Source organism: Carcharodon carcharias, chromosome 30 (assembly GCF_017639515.1).
Source record: "Carcharodon carcharias isolate sCarCar2 chromosome 30, sCarCar2.pri, whole genome shotgun sequence".
Classification (NCBI taxonomy): Eukaryota; Metazoa; Chordata; class Chondrichthyes; order Lamniformes; family Lamnidae; genus Carcharodon; species Carcharodon carcharias.
This window is the reverse complement of record NC_054496.1, coordinates 27,462,417-27,485,583: the sequence shown is the minus strand read 5'-3', so window position 1 is coordinate 27,485,583 and position 23,167 is coordinate 27,462,417. Positions and strand designations below refer to the sequence as shown.

The following is a 23,167-nucleotide window of genomic DNA, read 5'->3' as shown; positions in this document are numbered from 1 at the left end:
CTGGTCACCCTGCAGCCATGTCTCCGTAATCCTGACTATATCATACCTGTTTATATCTATTTGCGCAGTTAATTCATCCACTTTATTGCGAATGCTCCTCGTGTTAAGGCACAAAGCCTTAAGGCTTGTCTTTTTAACATCAATTGTCCTGTTCCCACTATTTTTCACTGAGGCCCTGTTTGATTCTTGCCCTTGATTTCTCTGGCTATCACTTTTCTTTTTCCGCTTTCTGTCTTTTGTTCTTGTCTTTGATTCCCCTTCCTCTGACTCCTTGCATAGGTTCCCATCCCCCTGCCATTTTAGTTTAAACCCTCCCCAACCACTCTAACAAATGTTCCCCCTCGGACATTAGTCCCGGTCCTGCCCAGGTGTAACCTGTCCAGTTTGTACAGGTCCCACCTCCCCCGGAACCGGTCCCAATGCCCCAGGAATCTGAAACCCTCCCCCTCACACCATCTCTTCAGCCACGTATACATCCGATATATCCTGCTATTTCTACTCTGACTGGCACGTGGCACTGGTAGTAATCCCGAGATCACTACCTTTGAGGTCCTACTTTTCACCTTACTTCCTAGCTCCCTATATTCTGCTTTTAGGACCTCATCGCATTTTTTTAACTATGTCGTTTGTACCAATGTGTACCACAACCACTGGCTGTTCACCCTCCCCCTTCAGAATGTCCACTAGATGCTGTGAGACATCCTTGATCCTAGCAGCAGGGAGGCAGCATATCATCCTGGAGTCCCGTTTGCAGCCACAGAAATGCCTATCTATTCCCCTTACAATTGAATCCCCTATAACTATTGCATTCCCACACTTTTTACTCCTTCCCTGTGCAGCAGAGCCAACTGCGGTGCAATGAACTTGGCTGTTACTGCTTTCTCCTGAGAGGCCAGTCCCCCCCAACAGTATCCAAAGCGGTATATCTATTTTGCAGGGGAATAGCCACAGGAGATTCCTGCACTGCCTGCCTAGTCCTCTTGCTTTGCCTGGTGGTCACCCATTCCCTTCCTGCCTGTGGACTCAGCCTGCGGTGTGACCACCTCCCTATACATGCCATCCACGATACTCTCCGCCTTGTGGATGCTCCACAGTGTCCCCAGCTGCCGCTCCAGCTCCAAAACCCAGGCTTCCAGGAGCTGCAGCTGGCATTCATAAGATCTTGGTGGATTAACTTTATATACCCATCTTTGCCCTATATTTTTTAATATCTTTGGTTAACAAAAATCTGTCAATCTCGGATTTAAAATAAATAATTGATCCCTGGTAATCTAGTCCTCTAGGTGTATAGGCCAACAATCTTAGGTTATTGATTATTGTCTGCACGTATTCATAATGGTCTATGTATGTTTTTTAAATTCTTTCATGGGATGCGGGCACCACTGGCTAGGACAGAACTTGTTGCCCATTCCTAAATTGACCTTGAGAAAGTAATGGTGAGCTGCCTTCATGTGGTGTAAATACATCAATAGTGCTGACAGGGAGTTCTAGGATTTTGACCCAGTGATAGTGAAGGAGCAGCAATATATTTCCAACTCAGGAAGGTGAATGGTTTAGAGGGGAACTTCCAGGTGGTGGTGTTCCCATGTATCTGCTGCCCTTGTCTTTCTAAGTGGCAAAGGTCATGGGTTTGGAAGATGCTGTCAAAGGAACATTGGCGAGATGCTGCTGTGCATCTTTTATATAGTACACACTGCTGCCATTGTGCATTGGTAGTGGAGGGACTGAATGTTTAAGTTGGTGGATGGGGTGCTAATCAAGCAGGCTGCTTTGTCCTGAATGGTGTGGAGATTCTTGTGTGTTGTTGGAGCTGCACTCATCCAGAAAAGTGGAGATATTCCATCACACTCCTGACTTGTGCCTTGTAGATGATAGCCAGGCCTTGGGAAGTCAGGAAGTGAGCTACTTGCCACAGAATTCCTAGCCTTGACCTCCTCTGGTAGCCACAATGTTTATATTGGCTAGTCCAGTTCAGTTTCTAGTCAATGGTAACCCCCCAGCATGTTGATAATGGGGAACTCAGCAATTGTAATGCCATTGAATGTCAAGGAGGGGAGATGATTAGACTCTTTCGTTAGAGATGGTCATTGCCTGGCACTTGTGTGGTGCAAACGTTATTTGCCATTTATCAGCCCAAGCCTGAATGCTGTCCAGGTCTTGCTGCAAATTGGCACCGTTTGCTTCACTACCCGAGGAGTTGTGAATGATACTGAACATTGAGCAATTGCCAGCAAAAATCCCCAATTCTGACCTTATGATGGAAGGAAGGTCATTGATGATGTAGCTGAACATGGTTGGCCCACGTCACTAACCTGAGGAACTCCTGCAGTGATGTCCTGGGACTGAGATGGGCCTCCAACCACCACAACCACCTTCCTTTGCCAGGACTTCATGATGCTACACTCGGTCAAATGCTGCCTTGATGTCAAGGGCACTCACTCTCACCTCTTGAGTTCAGTTCTTTTGTCCACATTTGGACCAAGGTTTTTATGAGGTCAGGAGCTGAGCGGCCTTCGCAAACCTCCCAAACTAAGCATCAGTGAACAGGTTATTATATATATAGTATATATAATAGATATTATATCTATAGTGCCACTTGATTGCATTTTCAATCTTACCTTCCATCACTTTGCTGATGATCGAGAATAGACTGATGGGGCAATAATTGGCCAGATTGGATTTGTCTTGCACTTTTGTGGACAGGACAGACCTGGGTAATTTTCCACATTGTCCAGTAGATGCTAGTGTTGTAGCTGCACTGAAACAGCTTGGTTCAGAGTGTGGCTAGTTCTGGAGTACGTCTTTAGTTCTACTGCCAGGGTGTTTTCAGGGCCCATAGCCTTTCCAGTATCCAGTGCCTCTATCTGTTTTTCATATCATGTGGATTAAGTTAGCTGAAAATTGGTACCTGTGATGCTAGGGACCTCAGGGGGAGGCCGAGATGGATCATTCACTCAACACTTTTGGCTGAAGATGGGTGCACATGCCTTGTCTTTTGTACTACTGTGCTGGACTCCCCCATTATTGAGGATGGGAATATTTGCCCCTCCTCCAGTTAGTTATTTAATTGCTCACCACCATTCACAACTGGATGTAGCAGAGCTGCAGCGCTTTGATCTGATCATTAGGTTGTGGGATTGCTTAGCTCTTTTTATCACATGCTGCTTCTCCTGTTTGGCATACAAGTAGTCCTGTGTTGCAGCTTCACCAGGTTGACATTTATTTCAAGGTATGGCTGGTGCTGCTCCTGGCATGTCTTCTTACACTCTTCATTGAACCAGGGTTGATCCCTTGGCTTGATAGTAATGGTGGAGTGAAGAATATGCTGGGCTATGAAGTTATAGATTGAGGTTGAATACAATTCTGGTGCTGCTGATGGCCCACAGCATCTCATGGATTTCCAGTTTTGAACTGCTAGATCTGTACTGAATCTATCCCATTTAGCACAGTGATAGTGTCACACAACATGATGAAGGGCATACTCAGTGTGAAGACGGGACATTGTCTCCACAAGCACTGTGCGGTGGTCACTCCTAACAATATAGTCATGGGCAAGCATCTCCAACAGGTACATTGGTGAGGGTAAGGTCCAGTAAGTTTTTCCCTCTTGTTGATTCCCTCACCACCTGCCACAGTCCCAGTCTAGCAGGTATGTCTTTTGGGACTTGGCCAGTTCACACAGGGGCATTGCTACCGAGGAGCCTTTGGTGACCGAAATTGAAGTCCCCCACCCAGAGTACATTCTATACCTTTGCTTCCTCCAAGTGGTGTTCAACATGGAAGAGTAATGCTTCATTAGCTAAGGGAGGGTGGTACGTGATAATCAGCAGGTTTCCTTGCTCATGTTTGACCTGATGCCATGAGACTTCATAGGGTCTGGAGTCGATGTTGAGGACCCTCAGGGAAAATCCCTCCCAACTGTGTACTACCAGCTGACAGCTCTGGTGGGTCTGGCCTGCCAAAGGGACAGGACATACTCAGGGATGGTGATGGTGGTGTCTGGGACATTGGCTGTAAGGTATGATTCGGTGAGTATGACTATGTCAGACTGTTGTTTGACTAGTCTGTGAGACAGCTGTCCCAACTTTGGCACTAGTTTCTTTGGATCTTCACGATTGTTATAGATCTTTTATTAAGAGCAAAGTGGATGACCTACACTGGAATCCATTTATCGCAGTTTTGCCCAATCACTTATCTATGAATTTCTCTCTGGAATTTTACTTCAACTATACTGCTTACACAGTTGCCTACCTCTGCGTCCTCAGTAAACTTTGATCCAGTTATCTAAGTCACCAATAATTAGAGTGAATAGTTGAGGCCCCAACCACAAATCCTCCTTTAGAATTCTAGAAGCCATCTGGGATTTTTTAAGGTTTGCATAAAATAGTGTAAAAATATAAATATAAAATATAAGCTACATTTATTTATATAAAATTTAAAAACCCATTTTTCCTGGACATTTGTCACTCTTTAGTACCATTATTTTCTTCATTAATGTTATATCATTCAAGCTAATTTTGGTGAGTCCCTGCTTCAATATTAGTTTCCCTGGGATACAAATACTAATGCAAAATAATTACTGAACACACCCATTTCCTTATTTTCAATGCCCATCCTATTCCCTAATAATTGTCAACATTTTTTTGTATTTTGAGATCCTTGGCAAGTTTTTTGTGCTCCCGTTTCGCAGCTCTTACTGTTTTGCCACCCATTGCTGTTCTTTACATCTCACCCATTCACCAGAATGTGTGTTCATTTTTGCCTGTTTTTCCTTTCCATTTTATCTTGTCCCTCACCTCTTAAGTCATCCATGGCTGCTTTTTTTTTGAAAAGTAGAGCTCTTGCCCCTTAGGGCTATTCACTGGTTCTGTATCACATTAAATTATCCTTGAAAGCCTCTCACTGATCTTCGGTCATTTTACCCATTAACAGATTTGCCCATCTTTCTGTGGACAGTCTCTGCCCCATCACATTGAAGTCAGCCTTAGCTAGGTGGGAGAATGCAAAATCACTTTATCTTTCTCCTCCAAGAGCAGGTGTTATGGCTGAAACATGCACCCTTCCCCTTTGATGCTACCCCAGGTGGAAAAGGTGCAAGACTTAAATAAATAAATACAAATTCTTTATTTAAAAAAAATCACATTTAAAAAGACCAAACACCAAGGGAACTGCAAGCTGTTTGAGCTAACTTCAATAAACGGTGATAATGTACAGGCTCCAAAAACTGCCCAAGTTACAAGGAATTAGTTTCAAAACCACGTACATCTCCCACTCAGGCTTTTACACTCAGCTACCATTTCAGGATTCTCAAAAATACAGCAGTCCTTTGTTGAGTGAAACACAAAACACCTCTACCAAATTCAAATCAGGTTTCATCGAAAGCACTGGGAATGTATTTCTTAGCGAAAGGGAGGCAATCCTAAATAGGAATAATACGCATCAATGAGATTCTTCAGGAGCTAGCTGGTAGGGAATAGAAGTGTTGCCGTAGTGTCACAAAGGGTCAGACAGAGGAGAAAAAAATGATGGTCTGGAGTCTGGCTGTTCACTGTAACCTATTTCCACGATGTCCTCTCTCAAACATCTCCTTTCAAGGACTTTCACGTTACAATAACCCAAAGATTTCCTATCACAACTTGGTCCTCTTCAGTAATGTGACAAGTTCTGTGCTGTCCGCAGCTATATATCTCCAGTCACAGGGAACCAGAGAGGGGATTCTATGTAAAATATCGACTCCAATCTGTTCTGGAGAATAAAACGCGAGATCAAAGACACCAGACAGTACATGGTTGCCCACCCACCCCCCGCTACTTTCCCTGAGAAAATTTAGGATTTTCATGGCAATACCTCTTACAAGTTCCTCTTTAAGCAGCTATGACTTCTTAAAGCTGTAGGCCTATATAGCTGCTCCCTTTATGAACAAGCTTCATCTTAAACTCTTCACCATTCCGAATGTAATTATTTTAAACAAGCTGTTCTACAGCCATTTGCTTCTGCTTCCAATGTTGACAGCTGGTCAGGTTACACATCATCCATCTCCGGCAGGTTCTTGATAAGGGCGGCTGCCTACAAGTGAATCTGTGGCGGTGATGATCCCAAGCCTGTTGCGCCCTCACATGCTTTGCTGTACAGCCGCCCCTATGATCAGAAACAGACAGCATAAGTGAATTGTCAGGGGCAGAGTCATCAGATCGAGCTTACTTACATAAAAGGCTTGAATTTATATCGCGCCTTTCATGCTTGCAAGAGGTCCCAATGTGCTTCACGGCCAATAAAATACTTTTGGAGTGTGGTCCCTGCTGTAGTGAGCAAAAATGAAGTAAATGGCACACAGTAAGATCTCACAAACAGCAATATCATAATGGCCAGGTAATTAGTTTTAATGCTGCTGGTGGAGGAATAAATATCGGAGAGGACACTGAATTTTTTTTTTACAGTGCAATGGGATCTTTCATATCCACCTGAGAGGGCAGAAAGACCTTGGTTTAACATCCAAAATAAATCACCGCTGATAGTGCAGCACTCTCTTGGTTCTGCACCAGAGTGTCAGCCGAAATAAAATGCTGAAGTCTCTGGAGTGGGGTTTGAACCGACAACCTTCTAACAAAGAGACAAGAGAGCTACCAACTGAGTCACCACTGACAACTTATATTAGAACATGTTATATTTGTTTCTTTGTCAACCAGGTTAAATCAAACTAACTAGTTTAATTACATGGAATTCATAAATCTTGTGTTATCACCAACTGTGAAAGCGTCTATTATCTGGTGTATGCATAAAATCAAGTTATCAATGTTGTTACAAACAGAATTTGGTTGCATCTTGAAATCCCATAAAACTGTACTATAATTTAACGTTTTATGAGCTACTTTTAAGACTTTTTTTTAATGGATGGTGTGCTCACCAAGGTGAACCTTTGTCAGAAGGTTGTCGGTTCAAACCCCACTCCAGAGACTTCAGCATTTTATCTCGGCTGACACTCCGGTGCAGTACCAAGAGAGTGCTGCACTATCAGCGGTGATTTATTTTGGATGTTAAACCAAGGTCTTTCTGCCCTCTCAGGTGGATATGCTTGTGATGGGGGAATGGAACCTAGTGTCACCATCAAACTCAGGTCCCTGGTAAGGCACATCTCTAAACAGAATGCCTCATCAACAAGAGGAGCTGGCGGTGAGAAGGACCCTCTCCATCAGATCCTTCATGCACACCCAGAGTGTCAGCAGCATTGCATGCCGCCCTTGAGGCTGCTGTGGTGAGGAAGGGGCTGCCATCCACCCACTCCTAATATACGCATGTGCAAAGAATTCCTGGAGAGAGTTGCTGTGGTTTTTGTTGGGATTCATCTCGAGCAACTCTAATGGTTCTACAGACCGTCTCCAGGGACGCACACCAAGGAAACCACCAACTGCTGCTGGAGGGGCACCAATGCTCTTTGGTTTGCCCAAAACTTATTGGTCTTCCAGTGCAAGGAGCTGTCTATTCCAGAGTCCAGGATGATGAGCTGAGGGGCACACCCAAGCATGGGGCAGCCACCACAAAGGCTAAACAGGGAAAGACCAGTCTAGGCCCTCTGGCCATAGTGTACCGAGGGGCTGCAACCAGTGTGAAATCCCCCTGGCTGTTTGTATCTGGAAATGTTTAATGTACTGTAAATATAGATGCAATCCATGTTGTAAGTGGTGTGAAGCGCCCTAGAACGCCATGCATTGTAGATTTTTTTTATTCTTTCATAGGATATGGGCACTACTGGCAAGGCCAGCATTTGTTGCCCACCCCTTATCACCCTCGAGAAGGTGGTGGTGAGCAGTGTTCTTGAACCACTGCAATCCATCTGGTGCAGATACACTCACAGTGTGCTGGGAAGGGAGGTCTAGGATTTTATCCCATAACTGAAGAAATGACAGTATATTTCCAAGTCAGGATGGTATGTGCGTTTTTGCATTATTTCTTTTTTTTTCACGGGAAGTGGGCATCGCTGGCTAGGCCAGCATTTATTGCCCATCCCTAATTGCTCTTGTTCCACATTGGACTACAGTGGGTCAAGAAGGCTGATCACCGTCACCTTCTCAAGGGCAATTAGGGATGGGCAATAAATGCTGGCCCAGCCAGCGAAGCCCACATGCCGTGAATGAATTTTAAAAAAAATTTATGAGTCAACCACATTGCTGTGAGTCTGGAGTCACGTGTAGGCCAGACCAGGTAAGGACAGATTTCCTTCCCTAAAGGACATTAGTGAACCAGATGGGCTTTTATGACAATCGACAATGGTCTCGTGGTCATCGTTAAACTTTTAATCCCAGATTTCTATTGAATTCAAATTCCATCATTTCCCGTGGTGGGATTCGAACCCAGGTCATCAGAGCATTACCCTGGGTCTCTGGATTACCAGCCCAGTGACAATACCACTACATGTTTTCAATTTTAATCAATGGACTTTTTTTTTCCCTTTAAGTAGGGTTAACCTCCAATTCTTTTGAGGTAATTTTTCTTTTCTCTTTCCTGGGCTTCTCAAGTTAGTGTGGCTCACTTGGCAAGCTGGTAACCAGCTCCCAGGGGTGTCTCTCCCATCCTGCACTGGCACTTGAATGGGTCACTCACTATGTAACTGATGACTGGCACAAAGCCACATTATCTCATGCCCAGTTGGAAAACCAGTCTATACTACTGCAAAACACTCCAGGCTGCAAGAGCTAACTGGCTGACTCTGTGTTTGGCGTCGCAATAATAATTTGAGGTAAATAACTCTACTATCTAAACCACAGCCATTATTCACAAGCACCAATTTTGCCCTTGGTATTAAAGAGTTTACATAAAGCACTAGGACAAAGGTACAACTCATAAAACAGAATGATTCAGCACAGAAGGTTGTCATTTGACCCATCGTGCCTGTGCCGGCTCTTTGGAAGAGGCACCTAATGTGCCCTACTCTCCTGTTCTTTCTCCACAGCCCAGCCAATTTACTGCTTCAAGTATTTATTCAATTCCCTTCGTAAGCTGTTCTTTGAATCTGCTTCAATTATCCTTTCAGGTAGTTTATTCTAGACCACAACAGCTTGCTGCGCTAATTTCTTTCCTAATGTCGCCTCTGGTTCCTTTTTTGCCAAAAGCCTTAAATCTCTATCCTCTGGTTACTGATCTCCTGCCACTGGAAGCAGTTTCTCCTTATTTAACCTGTCAAAAACTTTCATGATTTTGAACACCTCTTCCAAATCTCTCCTTAGCCTTCTCTGCTAATGAGGAGAATAACCCGTTTCATTACTCTCTCCACATCACTGAAGTCTCTCATCCTAGGTCTCTTCTAATAAATCTCCTCTGCATCCTTCCTAAAGCTTTAACATCCTTTCTAAAGTGCAGCGCCTAGAATGCCTGCAATACTCCATCCGGGATCTAACTATGATTTTATAAAGGTTCAACATAATTTGATTTTATGCTCCATGACTCTATTTATAAAGCCAAGAATACTGTGTGCCTTGTTAACAGCTTTGTAAACTTTTCTTGCCATCTTCAAAGACTTGTGCACATACCCCTCCAGGCCTCGCAGTTCCTACACCTCCTTTAAAGCTGTACCATTTAGCTTATATTGTCTCTCCTCATTCTTCCTATCAATATGCACTGACACATTTTTTTTACCCCTTCATGGGATGTGGGTGTCACTGGCTAGACCAGTATTTGTTGCCCTACCCTAATTGCCGTCGAGAAGTTAGTGGAGAGCTGCCTTCTTGAACCGCTGCAGCCCATGTGGTGTAGGTACACCCTCGGTGCTGTTAGGGAGGGAGTTCCAGGCTTTTGATCTAGCAACAACGAATGAACAGTGATACAGTTCCAAGTCAGGATGGTGTGCGGCTCGGAGGGGAACTTGCAGGTGGTAGTATCCATCTATCTGCTGCCCTTGTCCTTCTAGGTGGTAGAGGTCACGGGTTTGGAAGGTGCTGTCAATGGCACCTTGGTGACTTTCTGCAGTGCATCTTGTAAATGGTACACACTGTTGCCACTGTGCATCGGTGGTGGAGGGAGTGAATGGTTAAGGTAGTGAATGGGGTGCCAATCAAGCAGGCTGTTTTGTCCTGGATGGTGTCAAGCTTCTTGGGTGTTATTGGAGGTGCCCTCATCCAGGCAAGTGAAGTGTATTCCATCACACTCCTGACTTGTGCCTTGTAGATGGACAGGCTTTGGGGAGTCAGGAAGTGAGTTACTTGCCACAGAATTCCCAGCCTCTGACCTGCTCTTCTAGCCACAGTATTTATACGGCTAGTCCAATTCCGTTCCTGGCCAATGGTAAACATTAGTATATTGATAGTAGGGGCATCAGCGATAGTAATGCCATTGAATGTCATGGGGAGGTGGTTGGATTCTCGGCAGTAAATTTCATCTACCATGTTTCTACCCATTTCACTAGTCTACATCCTCCTGAAGTGTGTTACTAACCTCCTGACTGTCTACAACATTTCCAAGTTTTCTGTTATCTAAACACTTTGAAACGATGGCCTGTATATCCAAGTCCAGGGTAATAATATTTAACAAAAAGAGCAGTGGTCATAATGCTGACTCCTGGGGAACACACTTGCCTCCAGTCTGGAAAACAGCTGCTCATATGAAGACCCTGATTCTTACAGCCCATTTTCCCATCAGTGGTGAGGATGAGGGGCTGAGCAAAGACAGCAAAGCTTGTCAATTATCATGGTGCATCTTTGCATTGAGAAATCGATTGTTCCCTTCTGTTTGTGCTAATTACACTTAGGATAATGGAAGCCAAGAGTGGTTTCATCCCAGTGATCTTAAGGTTTCAATGTCACAATTGGTGAACAAGCAACAGATATACAAAGGCACTTAGTGATAACACAACGAGTTTACTTGGTAAGTAGCCTGACTCATGTAGACCAAGTCGTCCCCGAATCTTGCTGATTGGGTAATCTGAGATGGGATGGCAGTAAACGGCCTAGAATTGGCCTCATGTCTGGGCGATGGACAGGCGATGTAAAGAAGAGAAAATCATTAAGGTTCCCACTCCTGATTGACACCCAGTTACCCCTGATGGAGGGTACATGTGAACACTGGGCGAGGTTCAGCTGTGAAGCTCCCTGCAGCCTGGGGTCACATGTGAACACTGGCTATTTGGACAAAGTACTGGAGGGGTCAAACCTTCCTGAAGTATAAAAGGAGATGCTCAGAGAATGGAATAGTATGCAGTATGATTTTGGGGGCTGTTTTTATTTATGATTCCCACTGCTTACACCGAGCATAGACATGTGAACATGATTTGCGCAATATACCCAAACCCAATAGTGGGTTCATCTTGTTCTTACATTCCAACGCTAAATAACATAGCAGACAATGGAGAAAACATACTGGAAGAAACCCCCGATACAATTTCTCACTCTCTTTCACTCAGATTCTACAGGATGTGGACAAAAGAGCTGAACTCAAGAGGAGAGGCGAGAGTGACTCAAGGCAGTATTTGACCAAGCGTGCCATCAAAGAGCCTGAGCAAAACTGGACTCAATGGGAATCGTGGGAAAACTTGGTTGGAGTCATACCTAGCACAAAGCAAATTGGTTGTGGTTGTTGGAGGTCAATCATCTCAGTTCCAGGACATCACATCAGGAGTTCCTCAGGGTGGTGTCCTCGGCCCAACAATCTTCAGCTGCTTCGTCAATGACCTTCCCTCCAGCATAAGGTCAGAAGTGGGGGCATTCGCTGATGAATACAGGATATTCAGTACCATTCACGACCCCTCAGATACTGAAGCAGTCCATGTCCATATGCAGCAAGACTTTGAGAACATTCAGGCTTGGGCTGATAAGTGGCAAATAACATTCACGCTACACAAATGCCAATCAGCATCTCCAACTAGAGAGAATCCAACTACCTCCCCTTGACATTCAACTGCATTAACATCGCTGAATCCCCTAGTCCTGGGGGTTACCATTGACCAGAAACTGAACTGGACTAGCCATATAAATACTGTGGCTACAAGAGCAGGTCAGAGGCTGGGGACCTTGCAGTGAGTAACTCACCTCCTGACCCTCCAAACCCTGTCCACCATCTACAAGGCACAAGTCAGGAGCGTGATGGAATACTCTCCACTTGCCTGGATGAGTGTTGCTCCAACAACACTCAAGAAGTTCAACACCATCCGAGACAAAGCAGCCCCGCTTGATTGGCATCTGATCCATAAACATTCACTCCCTCCACCACCGAAGCACAGTAGTAGCAGTGTGTACCATCTACAAGATGCACTGCAGGAATTCACCAAGGCTCCTTAGGCAGCACCTTCCAAACTCACGATCGATACCATCTAGAAGAACAAGGGCAGCAGATACATATCTGTAAGTTTACATAGTATTGAATATGAAACAGCACTGTGCCCTGAACCATGGAACAGTAAGACACAGTACTTCAGGGTCTATTCCAGGTCATCAAGACAAGGCTCCATGGCCTCAGGATGTCTCAAAGCACTTTACAGCCAATGCAGTTCTTTTGAGGTATATTATCTTTGCCTTGTAGCAAACGCAGGAACCCATTTGAACACAGCAAGCGCCCAGAAATGGCAATAAGATGAACAGGTAATCTGTTTGAGTAACGGATGGTTGAGGGATAAATAGTGGCCAGGATGGGGGAATCCACCTGATGTTCTTTGACTAGAAGTGGAATCCCTCAAGTCCACCAGAGAAGGCAGAACAGGGCCTGGGTTTAACATCTCATCCAAAAGGCGACACCTCCGACAATGCAGCATTCTTCAGTACCAGTGATTCAGAGGCAAGAAGACGGAGTAGATTTGATGCAATGACAATTTGCAAAATTGTGTGTGTTAAATATGTGAAATAATAGGTTGCATTGTTCTATTTATTAACTTTTGGTAGAATTTTAAAATCGTTCAATCACAGAATTCTTTACCTAAAGCTGGCACTTTGACTTTCTCCGCACAGGCCAGGAACTCATTGACGTGGTCTGTGCAGTTCAAAACAGAAGACTGATTCTGCTTCAAACACTGCTCAAAAGCCAGGAAGGAATCTGCACACTCGGTACGGATCTTTTGAATGACTGGGCTGTAAGGAGACAGAAGTTAGTTTTGAGATTTCATAGCAGCAGGCGGTTTCAGTTTTATGGGAGTCTGTCTGGATATAAACATTATAACAGGATCTTCTCTGGAATAACTCAGGAACATTACAGCGCAACACAAAGTCACAATTGCCCTCCACACCAGTCAATGCTGTAAGTCATCATCTATCAATCTATCAGCTTATTTCTGTTCAAATAATTCAGTGCCTCTCCCTCTAGTTTCAAATCACTAGAAAAGGAGTTTCCCAAGTTTTTCTTCAAGAGTTCTTTGTGTTGCTTCCATCAGTCCTATTTTTAGCAGCCGTGTGAATTACATCAGATGGGCTGATATTGATCTCTCCCCTCTCCTGGCTTTAAAATTCTGCATTGTGTCCCCTTAATCCTTCTGACTGATGACATCTGTCCACATTCTGTTCCATTCTTGCTCTCCTGGGGACTCGCACCAAGCCCCCTACCACTTCCCGGTGTGCTCCCCGTGCTGCACACGCTCAAAGCACAAAGTCTGAGAGGCAACTGGTTCCCAAAATTCCACCAGCGCTGTTCTGAAACTGAGGAGGCGTATATGGGTGCTCTGAGTTTCATCTATCCCAGACCACATCTGAGGTAGGTGAATGCAGCCAGGCCTGCTTTCATCTACCCCAAGCCCCAGCCATCCCCAAAGGGCAGGTGCTTGGTTGCCAATCTTCAGTGCGAATCCAATCTTTTGATCTCTGTAAAACCCTCACTGCACATGATATGTAGCATGTAAACTCTGTAAACATAAGAACAGGAAAATATCATTCAGCACCTTCAGCCTGCTCCACCATTCAGTTAGATCTTGGCTTCTCCACACCTCAATCCATTTACCTGCCTTTGCTCAATATCCCTATTTATTCTTCCCTCTCTTCATATAGTGTCCTGTTGTGCAAGGGTTGCTCATGGCTCATGCCACAACTATGGGTCATGGTGAGGAGGTGAGCTTCCTGAACTACCTCAGTCTGAATGGGGATTGAACCCATGCTGTTGAAGTCATTCTGCAGCGCATACAAGCCATCTAGACAATTGAGCAAACTGACCTCTTTGATGCTCTTACCCAACAAAAACCTATTGATCTTAATTGCTCCAATTAACTCCCAGCACCTACAGCCTTTTAGGACAGGGAATTCCTTATTTCTAGCACCCTTGTGTGGGAAAAATGTTTCCTGGTTTACCTTGACTGGATCAGTTGAGAATCTGAGAACTGGTGGATTATATAACTGGTGGTTTATATATGGTCAACTCCCCCAAAGAACATTATTCTAGGGTTTTGTTGATTAAACCCAGCAAAAACTTCTAAGGTGTGAAGTCTTTACATGTGGAAGAACAACAATGAAACATTAAGCAATGGATAATAATTAAGCAAGATACACATGCAAGGCATATCCGTGATAAACAAGCTATCCCAAAATAGAAGGAAAACAATCTACAGAAAACCTGCAGGGACAAAAGGCAGCAACATCTTCAGTAGGTGCAGGAAAACATTATAACAAGTTTAAAAAAAAAGGTGCTTAAAAAAATTGTGGATATTGAGCACTAGTTCTGCAGCATTGCAAGAAAATGGGGAGATTGAAACCTGGGTGAAAACTGAGCATTGCTGAATTACATAGAACTTATAGCACAGAAACACTCCATTCCTCTGCGCTGGTGCTTAATTAAACCTCTTCCCTTTTTTCCCCTCATGGACTTGTCTAGCTTCCCCTTAAATGCATCCACCAACTTCTCCCTATGGTCAGAAGTTCCACATTCTCACCACTCCCACCTGGTGCAAAAATGACAAATACAAACTAAATCCTGGATGTTTTTGTTGCACCTTTTGCAAATATTTAGAAAAGTCTCCTTAGAGTCTCTGTGGATCCCTGCATTTTTTTTTAATTCTTTCATGGGATGTGGTGACCACTGGCTGGGCTAGCATTTATTGTCCATCCCTAATTGCCCGTGAGGTGGTAGTAATGAGCCACCTGCTTGAACTGCTGCAGTCCTTGTGGTGTAAGTACACCCCACAGGATTTTGACCTAGCAGTGATACATCTCCAAGCCAGGATGGTGTCTGACTTGGAGGGGACTTGCAGGTGGTGCTGTTCCCAAGCACCTTCTGCCCTTGTTCGTCCAGGAGACAGAAGTCATGGGTTTGGAAGATGCTGTCGAAGGAGCCTTGGCAAGTTGCTGCAGTGCAACTTGCAAATGGTGCACACTGCTGCCTCTGTGCTCTGGTGACTGAGCTGGCCAAGTCTTGAAAAATCTACCAGGACATGCCAGAATGGGCCTGCATGAAGCGGAGAGAGAATCAACAAGAGGTAAATACCTATGTAACCTCATCCTCACCAATCTACGTGTAGAAGGTGTACCTGTTTATGACAGTACTGGTAGGAGTGGCCACTGCACAGTCCTTGTGGAGACAAAGGCCTGTCTTCACACTGACAGTACTCTTTATCATGTTGTGTGGCACTACCACCAATGCTTAATGTGGTAAATTCCGAACAGATTAGCAGCTCAAAACTGAGCATCCACAAGGCGCTGTGGGCCATCAGCAGCAGAATTGTATTCAAGCACAATCTGTAATCTCATAACCCGGCACATCCCTTACTTCACCATTACCATCAAGCCAGGGGTTCAACACCAGTTCAATGAGTGCAGGATAGCTTGCAGGAGCAACACAAGACATACATAGAAATGAGGTCCAGCCTGCTGAATCTATAACAGAGGATTATATGCATGCTACACAGTGGAAGCAGCATATGATAGACAAAGCAAAGTTATCCCACACTCAGCAGATGAGATCAAAGTTCCACAGTCCTGTCACATACAGTCATGATCAACTGAAAGCAACTAACTGGAAGAGAAGGCTCCATAAACATTCCTGCCCTCAATGATGGAGAAGCCCAATACGACAGTGTAAAAGACAAGACTGAAAGCGTTTGCAACCACCTACAACACAAACTACCGAGTGGATGATCCATCTTGGCCTCCTCCTTGGGTCCCCACATCACAGATGTCAGTTTTTAGCCAATCCACTTCACTCCATATGATATCAAGAAACAGCTAAAGGCACTGGATACTGTAAAGGCTATGGGCCCTGACAGCATCCTGGCTGAAGTATTGGACGTGTGCTCCAGAACTAGCTGTGCTCCTAGCCAAGCTGTTCCAGTACAGCTACAACACTGTCATCTACCCAGCAATGGGGAAAATTGCCTGGGTATGTCCTGTCCACAAGAAGCAGGACAAATCCAATCCAGCTAATTACTACCCCATTAACCTACTCTCTATCATCAGCAAAGTGATAGGTGGTGTTATTTACAATGCTACCAAGCAGCACTTACTTAGCGATAACCTGCTCACCAATGCTCAGTTTCAGCTCAGCCAGAGACTCTCAGCTCCAGGCCTCTTTATAGGCTTATTTCAAACGTGGACAACAGAACTGAACTCGAGGTGAGGTGAGAGTGACTGCACTGGACATCAAGGCAGCATTTGACCAAGAGTAGCATCAGGGAGCCCTAACAAAACTGGAGTCAATGAATCAGGGAAAAATCTCTCCACTGGTTGAAGTGATATCTAGCATGAAGGAAGATGGTTGTTGCAGGTCAATCATCTCAGCCTCAGTGTATCACATAACAGTTTCTCAGGATAGTGTCCTAGACACAACTGCCTTCAGCTGCTTCATCAATGACCTTCCCTTCATCATAAGGTCAGAAGTGGGAATGTTTACTGATCATTGCACAATGTTCAGTGCCATTCATGACTCCTCAGATAGTAGATACTGAATCAGTCCATTCCCATATACAGCAAGACTTGGACTGATTGTGGCAAGGAAAATTCACACAACCAGGCAATGACTATCTGCAATAAGACAGAATCCAACCATTTCCCCTTGACGTTCTTTGGCATTACCATCGCTGAATCCCCCACTATCAACATCCCGGTGACCTTTGACCAAAAACTGAATTAGACCAGCCATATAAATACTGTGGCTATAAGAGCAGGTCAGGGGCTGGGAATTCAGCAGAGCAACTCACCTTCTGTCTACCCAAATCCTGTCCATCATCTACAAGGCACAAGTCAGGAGCGTGATGGAATACTCTCCATTTGCCTGGATGAGTGCAGCCCCAAAAACACTCAAGAACCTCAAAACCAGGAAAAAGCAGCCCATTGATAAGCACCACATTCATTCCCTCTACCACTGGTGCATAGTGACAGCAGTGTGTACCATCTACAAGATGCACTGCAGCAGCTCACCAAGGCTCCTTTTGACAGCATCTTCTAAAGCCGCAACCTCTACCATCTAGATGGACAACGGCAGCACATGCATGGGAACACCACCACCTACAAGTTCCCCTCCAAGCCACACACCATCTTGACTTGGAAATATATCACCGTTCCTTCACTGTTGCTGGGTCAAAATCCTGGAACTCCTTCCCTCACAGCACTGTGGGTGTACCTACACCACATGGACCACAGAGGTTCAAGAAAGCAGCTCACCACCACCTTCAGGGGTGATAGGGGTGGGTAATAAATGCTGGCCTTGCCAACTACACCCACATCTCAAGAGCAGCAAAAGGTTTCACTGGATTGCCCTGAAAGCACCACCACTACCAGATCCCAGTAAAGAGAAAACACTTAGCAGGAGTCAGCAGCAGATTCCAAAAGCGATGATTGTGCTTAATAAATCTCAGAATTCTTTGAGGGGCTAACAGATTACAAGAGAAGGCAAAGGCATATGGACTTAGTAGCTGGATAACAACATTGGTTAGAAGATTAGGAGTTAAGAACAAGTCTTCCAGAGTGTTTGAAAGTGGGTACTGGGTGCCCCACAGGGTTCAGTCCTGTGGTTCACTGCATACATCTAGGATTAGGTTACAGGCCAAGAGGGAGTGATGTTGACATTTGTGGATGATACCAAAATAGGTCAGTTAATCCTTTAGAAGATGAAAGAAACAACAAAGGGATATTGACAAGCCAAGGGGAGAGTGAGCTAAAAAGTGGCAGATGGAATTCAATATCAGTAAGTGTGAGGTGATGCCATTTGGTTAGCAGTAGCAGTAATAATTATACTGCGAACAGAACTAGGCTCAAAAGAGCAGAAGGATTTGTTAGGGGTAGTGGTGGGGGAGAGGTGTATGTCAGAAATTAAAGGCAGCATCTCCATTTGATAAGGCTGTAAAAGAAGCAAAATAAATTCTAGGTTATCTTAAGAGGGTTAAGATAAAATATAAAGGCAAGAGACAATGGTGATTGTTCTTATTTGTTAGAACAAATGCAGTTAACTGGACGAAATACTGGTATTTTAAATTATGAACGGATGAGACAGGGTATTTGGAAGCTGACCATTTAGAGTGGTTGAGGGGTGTAGAATGATGGGATCCATACTTAAAAGTTAGGGATTTAGAAAAGAGTCAGAAATTATGCCAAGATTCCAATTGGATTGGACAGAATGGCCACAGGATGTCCCAAAGCACCTTACAGCCAATGCGAATGTAATGTAGGAGAGGCAGCTCAGTAGATGGAGCCCAGTGAAGCACTGCCTCAGCTTGATTCCTGCACAGACTTTCCAGGTATACTTGGAGGTATTTAAATTTATCGGCTGACTGATTTTCTTATCCCGACTTTACATGAGGGCGGAGGGATAGAACACTCCAGCCCCTCACTGAAAGTAGGAAATGGGCCTACAGCAGTTCCTACAAACAGCAATGTGATAGTGACTCATACTTCTTTTTAAGTGATGTTGGTTGAGGGACAACACTGGCCCCTGGACACCAGAGAGAATTACTCTGCTTTTAATAGTGTCAAGGCATTGTTTCCATCCACCTGAGAGGGATTTAGCATCTCATCCAAAAGGCAGGACCTCTGACAGTGCAGCACTCCCTTGGTACAGCACCGAAACGGTCAGCCTAGATTTTGTGTTCAAGTCTCTGGGGTGGGACTGGATTCCGCGTCCTTCTGATTCAGAGGTGCAAGTGCTACCCACTGGGCCCTGGGCTGCGCCCCACATGCTCGACTCTTCACGACCGAGAGCGCTGTCAGTAGGCCCTCCCGCGCCCCAACAAACTCACTGTGATGATGTGCACTGTGCAACGCTGGTTTTCAGCTGGTGACAGTCCTTCTGCCACGAGGCCGGGTTGGAGGCGACACACTGTCCATAGTCCTCCATTTCCTTTGAACAGTAGCGCGCGGTTATCTCAAATGCGGCTTGCCTGCCAGTAAAACAAACCAGAGATCAGACACATACGGGGAGGGGGAAGGGAGAGAGAGAGAGAGAGAAGAAGAGAGAAAACCAGATACAGCTATAAGAGGAGAACAACATTTTTTAAAAGAGAAAACTGCATGGGAGATTGAGCATTTGTATAAATGAAAATATGATTATTTTCAAGAGCAATAGAATAACTAAAATGGACAAACGACTTAAAGTTACTAACTGTTAACTTTCAGAAACTAGGACCTGGAATTTCTTATCTGTTAATGGTCAGAGACATGCAATGGGGTGCAGTTTAAACTACCGCAGAATTTGGAGGTGAATTAGGACCCCCAGTAAAGTACAGCCAACCTCCTCGAATACCTCCCCAAACACCCTGTTTCAACCCTGAATATCCGGCACTGCTGTTACAGAGGCATATTTCCACAGATCGCACTTGTTCCGAAGCTCCCTTCAAATTGTGACCAGATTTTCAGGGGCATGGGCATCCACAGTCACCGGCGAGAATCAGCTGATCATTGAAGCACCAAAGCCATTCTCATCCCCATTCCAGCAGACAATTCCCGACAAAGTGGGAGGATGTAGCTGAGACAGGAATTAAATTCCCCTTAATCCTTCTATCTGCCTTTCTGAGCCCCAGTGCCCAGTAAACCGGAGGCCAGAGAGGTGGGGCATGGGGGTATGATGCCAGGTTGATTGCTCGTGTGCTCCTCCTGCCTGGATCCCAGATGGGGGATGTCGAGCTCCCTTGTGCAGTCTGCAGTGAACATGTGACACCAAGCCTGCTGGGAGAAATGGCGGCAGCAGTAAGCACTGCGACTGCACCAGCTGCCCTTCCATTGAAATGCAGCCCCAGGACTCAGTCTGAAGTCTGGCAGTCCTCAGATCCTGCAAGGCCTCAGTAAGAGACTGGAAGCCCCAATTCTTCATGCGCTCCTGTCTGTTACCCAAAGCCTTAGGTGCAGATATCTGAAATTCTGTCAAGTTGAAAGCTCTGATTACTCCCTCACCGCCCCCTGCGAGGTTATCTGTAATGCACCCCAACGCCATCACCGCCTGGTGCACTGGTTCTCCAGCACCGGTGGCTGGTAGTGCTTGAGAACAAGAGGGTGATCTGAAGGTGAGGGTACATTCTCAGGAGAGGAGGTATAGTGCTCTAGCATACCATCGATCCCTCATCTCAACAGGGAACAGTGCTGCAACAAACTTCTATAGCTCTTCTTTTCTCACTCCACACCCCCACATCCTCCCATTACTCCTGCACAGTGTCTTCAAGCTGTCTGAATGTCCTGTTGGAAGACAAACCAAAGGGTTACAACGGCTGCCTTTGCCAGTGCTGAAAGGCCCTTTCGGGGGATAGGTAGGGAAAGGCAGGGAACATTGATCGTGGGTGGACATGTACTCACCTGGCTCTGGACTCTCTCCCCCAACATGGCCAGTGGTGTAGAAACACAATGGCACCACCTCTTCTTCTCATGGAGGGTCAGAGAGCAAAGGATTGGGACTCTTCCCTGCCTCCCCTTGCCCTTCTCTACGTATTATGCACCACCTTACCCTACAAAGCCAAAATGAAAAACTTGGCTTGCAGTTATCTGAGCAAGGAGCTACTTGTCTGCATCCTTCCATAGGGTCTCATTGGATGGCCACCAATCAACCAGAAATGCCTGAGGGTAGTATTCACAATGGACAACGAAGAAAGGAGTACTAAGTATTCCATCTTCCATGGTCTGGTCATTGAATTTCTTGTAGCACTACTTTGCCACCCTAGGCATTATGAATGTGGCACTCAGTGTTTTTACCACCTACATCGGCTCCTCACTCCTGGCTACGTGAGAGCTATAGGGGAGTTGAGTAGCTGGCACCATCTAATCCAGATCTTCAGTGAAGCGGAAAGCCTTCTTCTTAACAACCTTCACCTGAGCCAGGTAGCTACAAGGAAAAGATTTGAGGCATTGAAGATTCTGAACATAGCAATTTAAATTAATTGATTAGAAATCTTTATTAGAGACCAGTGCTCTTCTTACCTTACATGTTCCAGCCTCATCGAAGAAAAAGGTTTTTCTTCCATTTTTATAGCCCTCCATTTTAACACTGAGGGCCCATTGATTATACTCCATTTGCATTCAAATCACACGGCCTAACTACGTGGATTTACACTTAGGCTTATAATTGTTATAATTATGATCGGCAGGAAATTTGTAGGTAACTTGACACCGGTAGAATAGAGTCCTAACATTCAGAGTTGTGGCCATGAAGGAAGTTCCAGGTTTACAATATGCCCACCAACCACTTGTGTATCATCCTCACTCGCACCGAAGTCAGAAGATTGAGGGTTCAAGTCCCATTACGCACTGAAACATATAATTCAGATGGAAGGCTTCTGTGTAACCTATTGGTGCTATTGAAAAAGCAGAATTCTCCCGACATCCAGGACAATATTTCTCCAACACCACCCAAAACTGAGAGCTTTTCAAATTGGCTCCCACATTTGCATATATAACAAAGTGAGTGTACTTCGATTGCTATTGTTGGAGGCGCTTTGAAGAAGTGTTTTAAACAGTCTGTTTCATTTCTAATTTCAATGTAAGTATCTCTTTAAAAGGCTGCAGCCAGGGGTTCTAGCAGATTCTACTTTTCAACTCCTTTGTTATTTTCCTTATCTTAATCAACTCTTTAACAAATATACCCCAGGTAATACAGCCCCCACCCCACAATCCATTCATCCTAGGTACCCTGTGCTCCCCTCCTCAGACCAGGATAGCCTCCCCCCATGTCCCACTCCTCCTCAGGCCAGGGTGCCCACCCATGTCTCCCTCCCACCTCAGAACAATTTACCCAGCCCCATGCCCCCCTGCCTCAGGTCAGGGTACCCTTCCCCATTCCCTCCTCCTCCTCAGATCAGGATACCCTTCCCCATGCCCTCCTCCTCCTCAGGTCAGGATACCCTTCCCCATGCCCTCCTCCTCCTCCTCAGGTCAGGGTATGCTTCCCCGTGCTCCCCTCCTCCTCAGAACAATTTACCCAGCCCCATGCCCCCCTTCCTCAGGTCAGGATACCCTTCCCCATGCCCCCCTCCTCAGGTCAGGATACCCTTCCCCATGCCCCCTCCCCCCCCTCCTCAGGTCAGGATACCCTTCCCCATGCCCCCTCCCCCCCCTCCTCAGGTCAGGATACCCTTCCCTGTGCTCCCCACCTCAGAGCAATTTACCCAGCCCTATACTCCCCTCGCGCCTCCCTCAGAACAGGATCCCCACCTCCTCCCTCTCCCCCCCCTCCCCGCCAGACCAGGATCCCCTCCCCCGTTCAGACCAGGATACCCTCCCCCTTGCTCCCCCCCACCCCTCCAAGATGACGGTTCCCCTCCCCCTTAGTCCTCTGACTCAGACCAGGTCCTCCTCCTCTCCCCCTCCTCTCCCCCCACTGTCTATGATTCCCTCCCCCTTGCCCCCCCCAAACCAGGATCCCCTACCCCAGACCAGGATCCCCTACCCCAGACCAGGATCACCTCCCCAATGCTCCCCCAACTCAGACCAGGGTCCCCTCTTCTCCCCCACCCCCTTGACCCCCACCCTCAACCATGATCCCTTCCCCCGCTCAGAACAGGATGCCCCCCCAACCCAGACCAGAATCCCCTCCCCCTATCACCAGGCCAGTGGTCCCTGAAGCCCCCCTCACTCACATTGCTGCCAGTCACTCGGGGCCGCTGCACAAGGTCAGGGGGCGGGTCCGGGTCCGGAGGGGGGGGTGGGGTGGGGCCTATTGACCCCGTCCATAGCGCTCATTGGCCATCCTGTGACTCCGCCTGTCAAAATACCAGCAGCTCATTGGATGACCCGACTGTCCATCAGCAGGCTCTCCCTCGCTCTCTCTCTCTCTCTCTCTCTCTGCTGATACGTTAATATAGGCG

General features: G+C 45.9%; 1 protein-coding gene across 6 annotated transcripts; it reads right to left on the bottom strand.

The window, feature by feature from the left end:
- Positions 1–5,106: 5,106 nt before the first annotated feature.
- Positions 5,107–23,010, bottom strand: LOC121271198 (coiled-coil-helix-coiled-coil-helix domain-containing protein 5). 6 transcript variants are annotated; one of them, XM_041176970.1, is made up of 5 exons: positions 21,285–21,994; positions 21,067–21,189; positions 19,121–19,261; positions 12,895–13,046; positions 5,979–6,138 (listed from the first exon to the last, which is right to left on the bottom strand). In XM_041176970.1, the coding sequence occupies exons 2-5, from the start codon at positions 21,123–21,125 to the stop codon at positions 6,113–6,115; spliced, it is 378 nt and encodes a 125-aa protein (XP_041032904.1). In that variant the 5' UTR covers positions 21,126–21,189; positions 21,285–21,994; the 3' UTR covers positions 5,979–6,112. The 6 variants fall into 6 exon arrangements, with proteins under 6 accessions (XP_041032903.1, XP_041032904.1, XP_041032905.1 ...); XM_041176971.1 differs by lacking the exons at positions 21,067–21,189; positions 21,285–21,994 and adding exons at positions 20,426–20,549; positions 20,667–21,044; XM_041176972.1 differs by lacking the exons at positions 21,067–21,189; positions 21,285–21,994 and adding an exon at positions 22,940–23,010.
- Between the last annotated feature and the right edge of the window lie 157 nt (positions 23,011–23,167).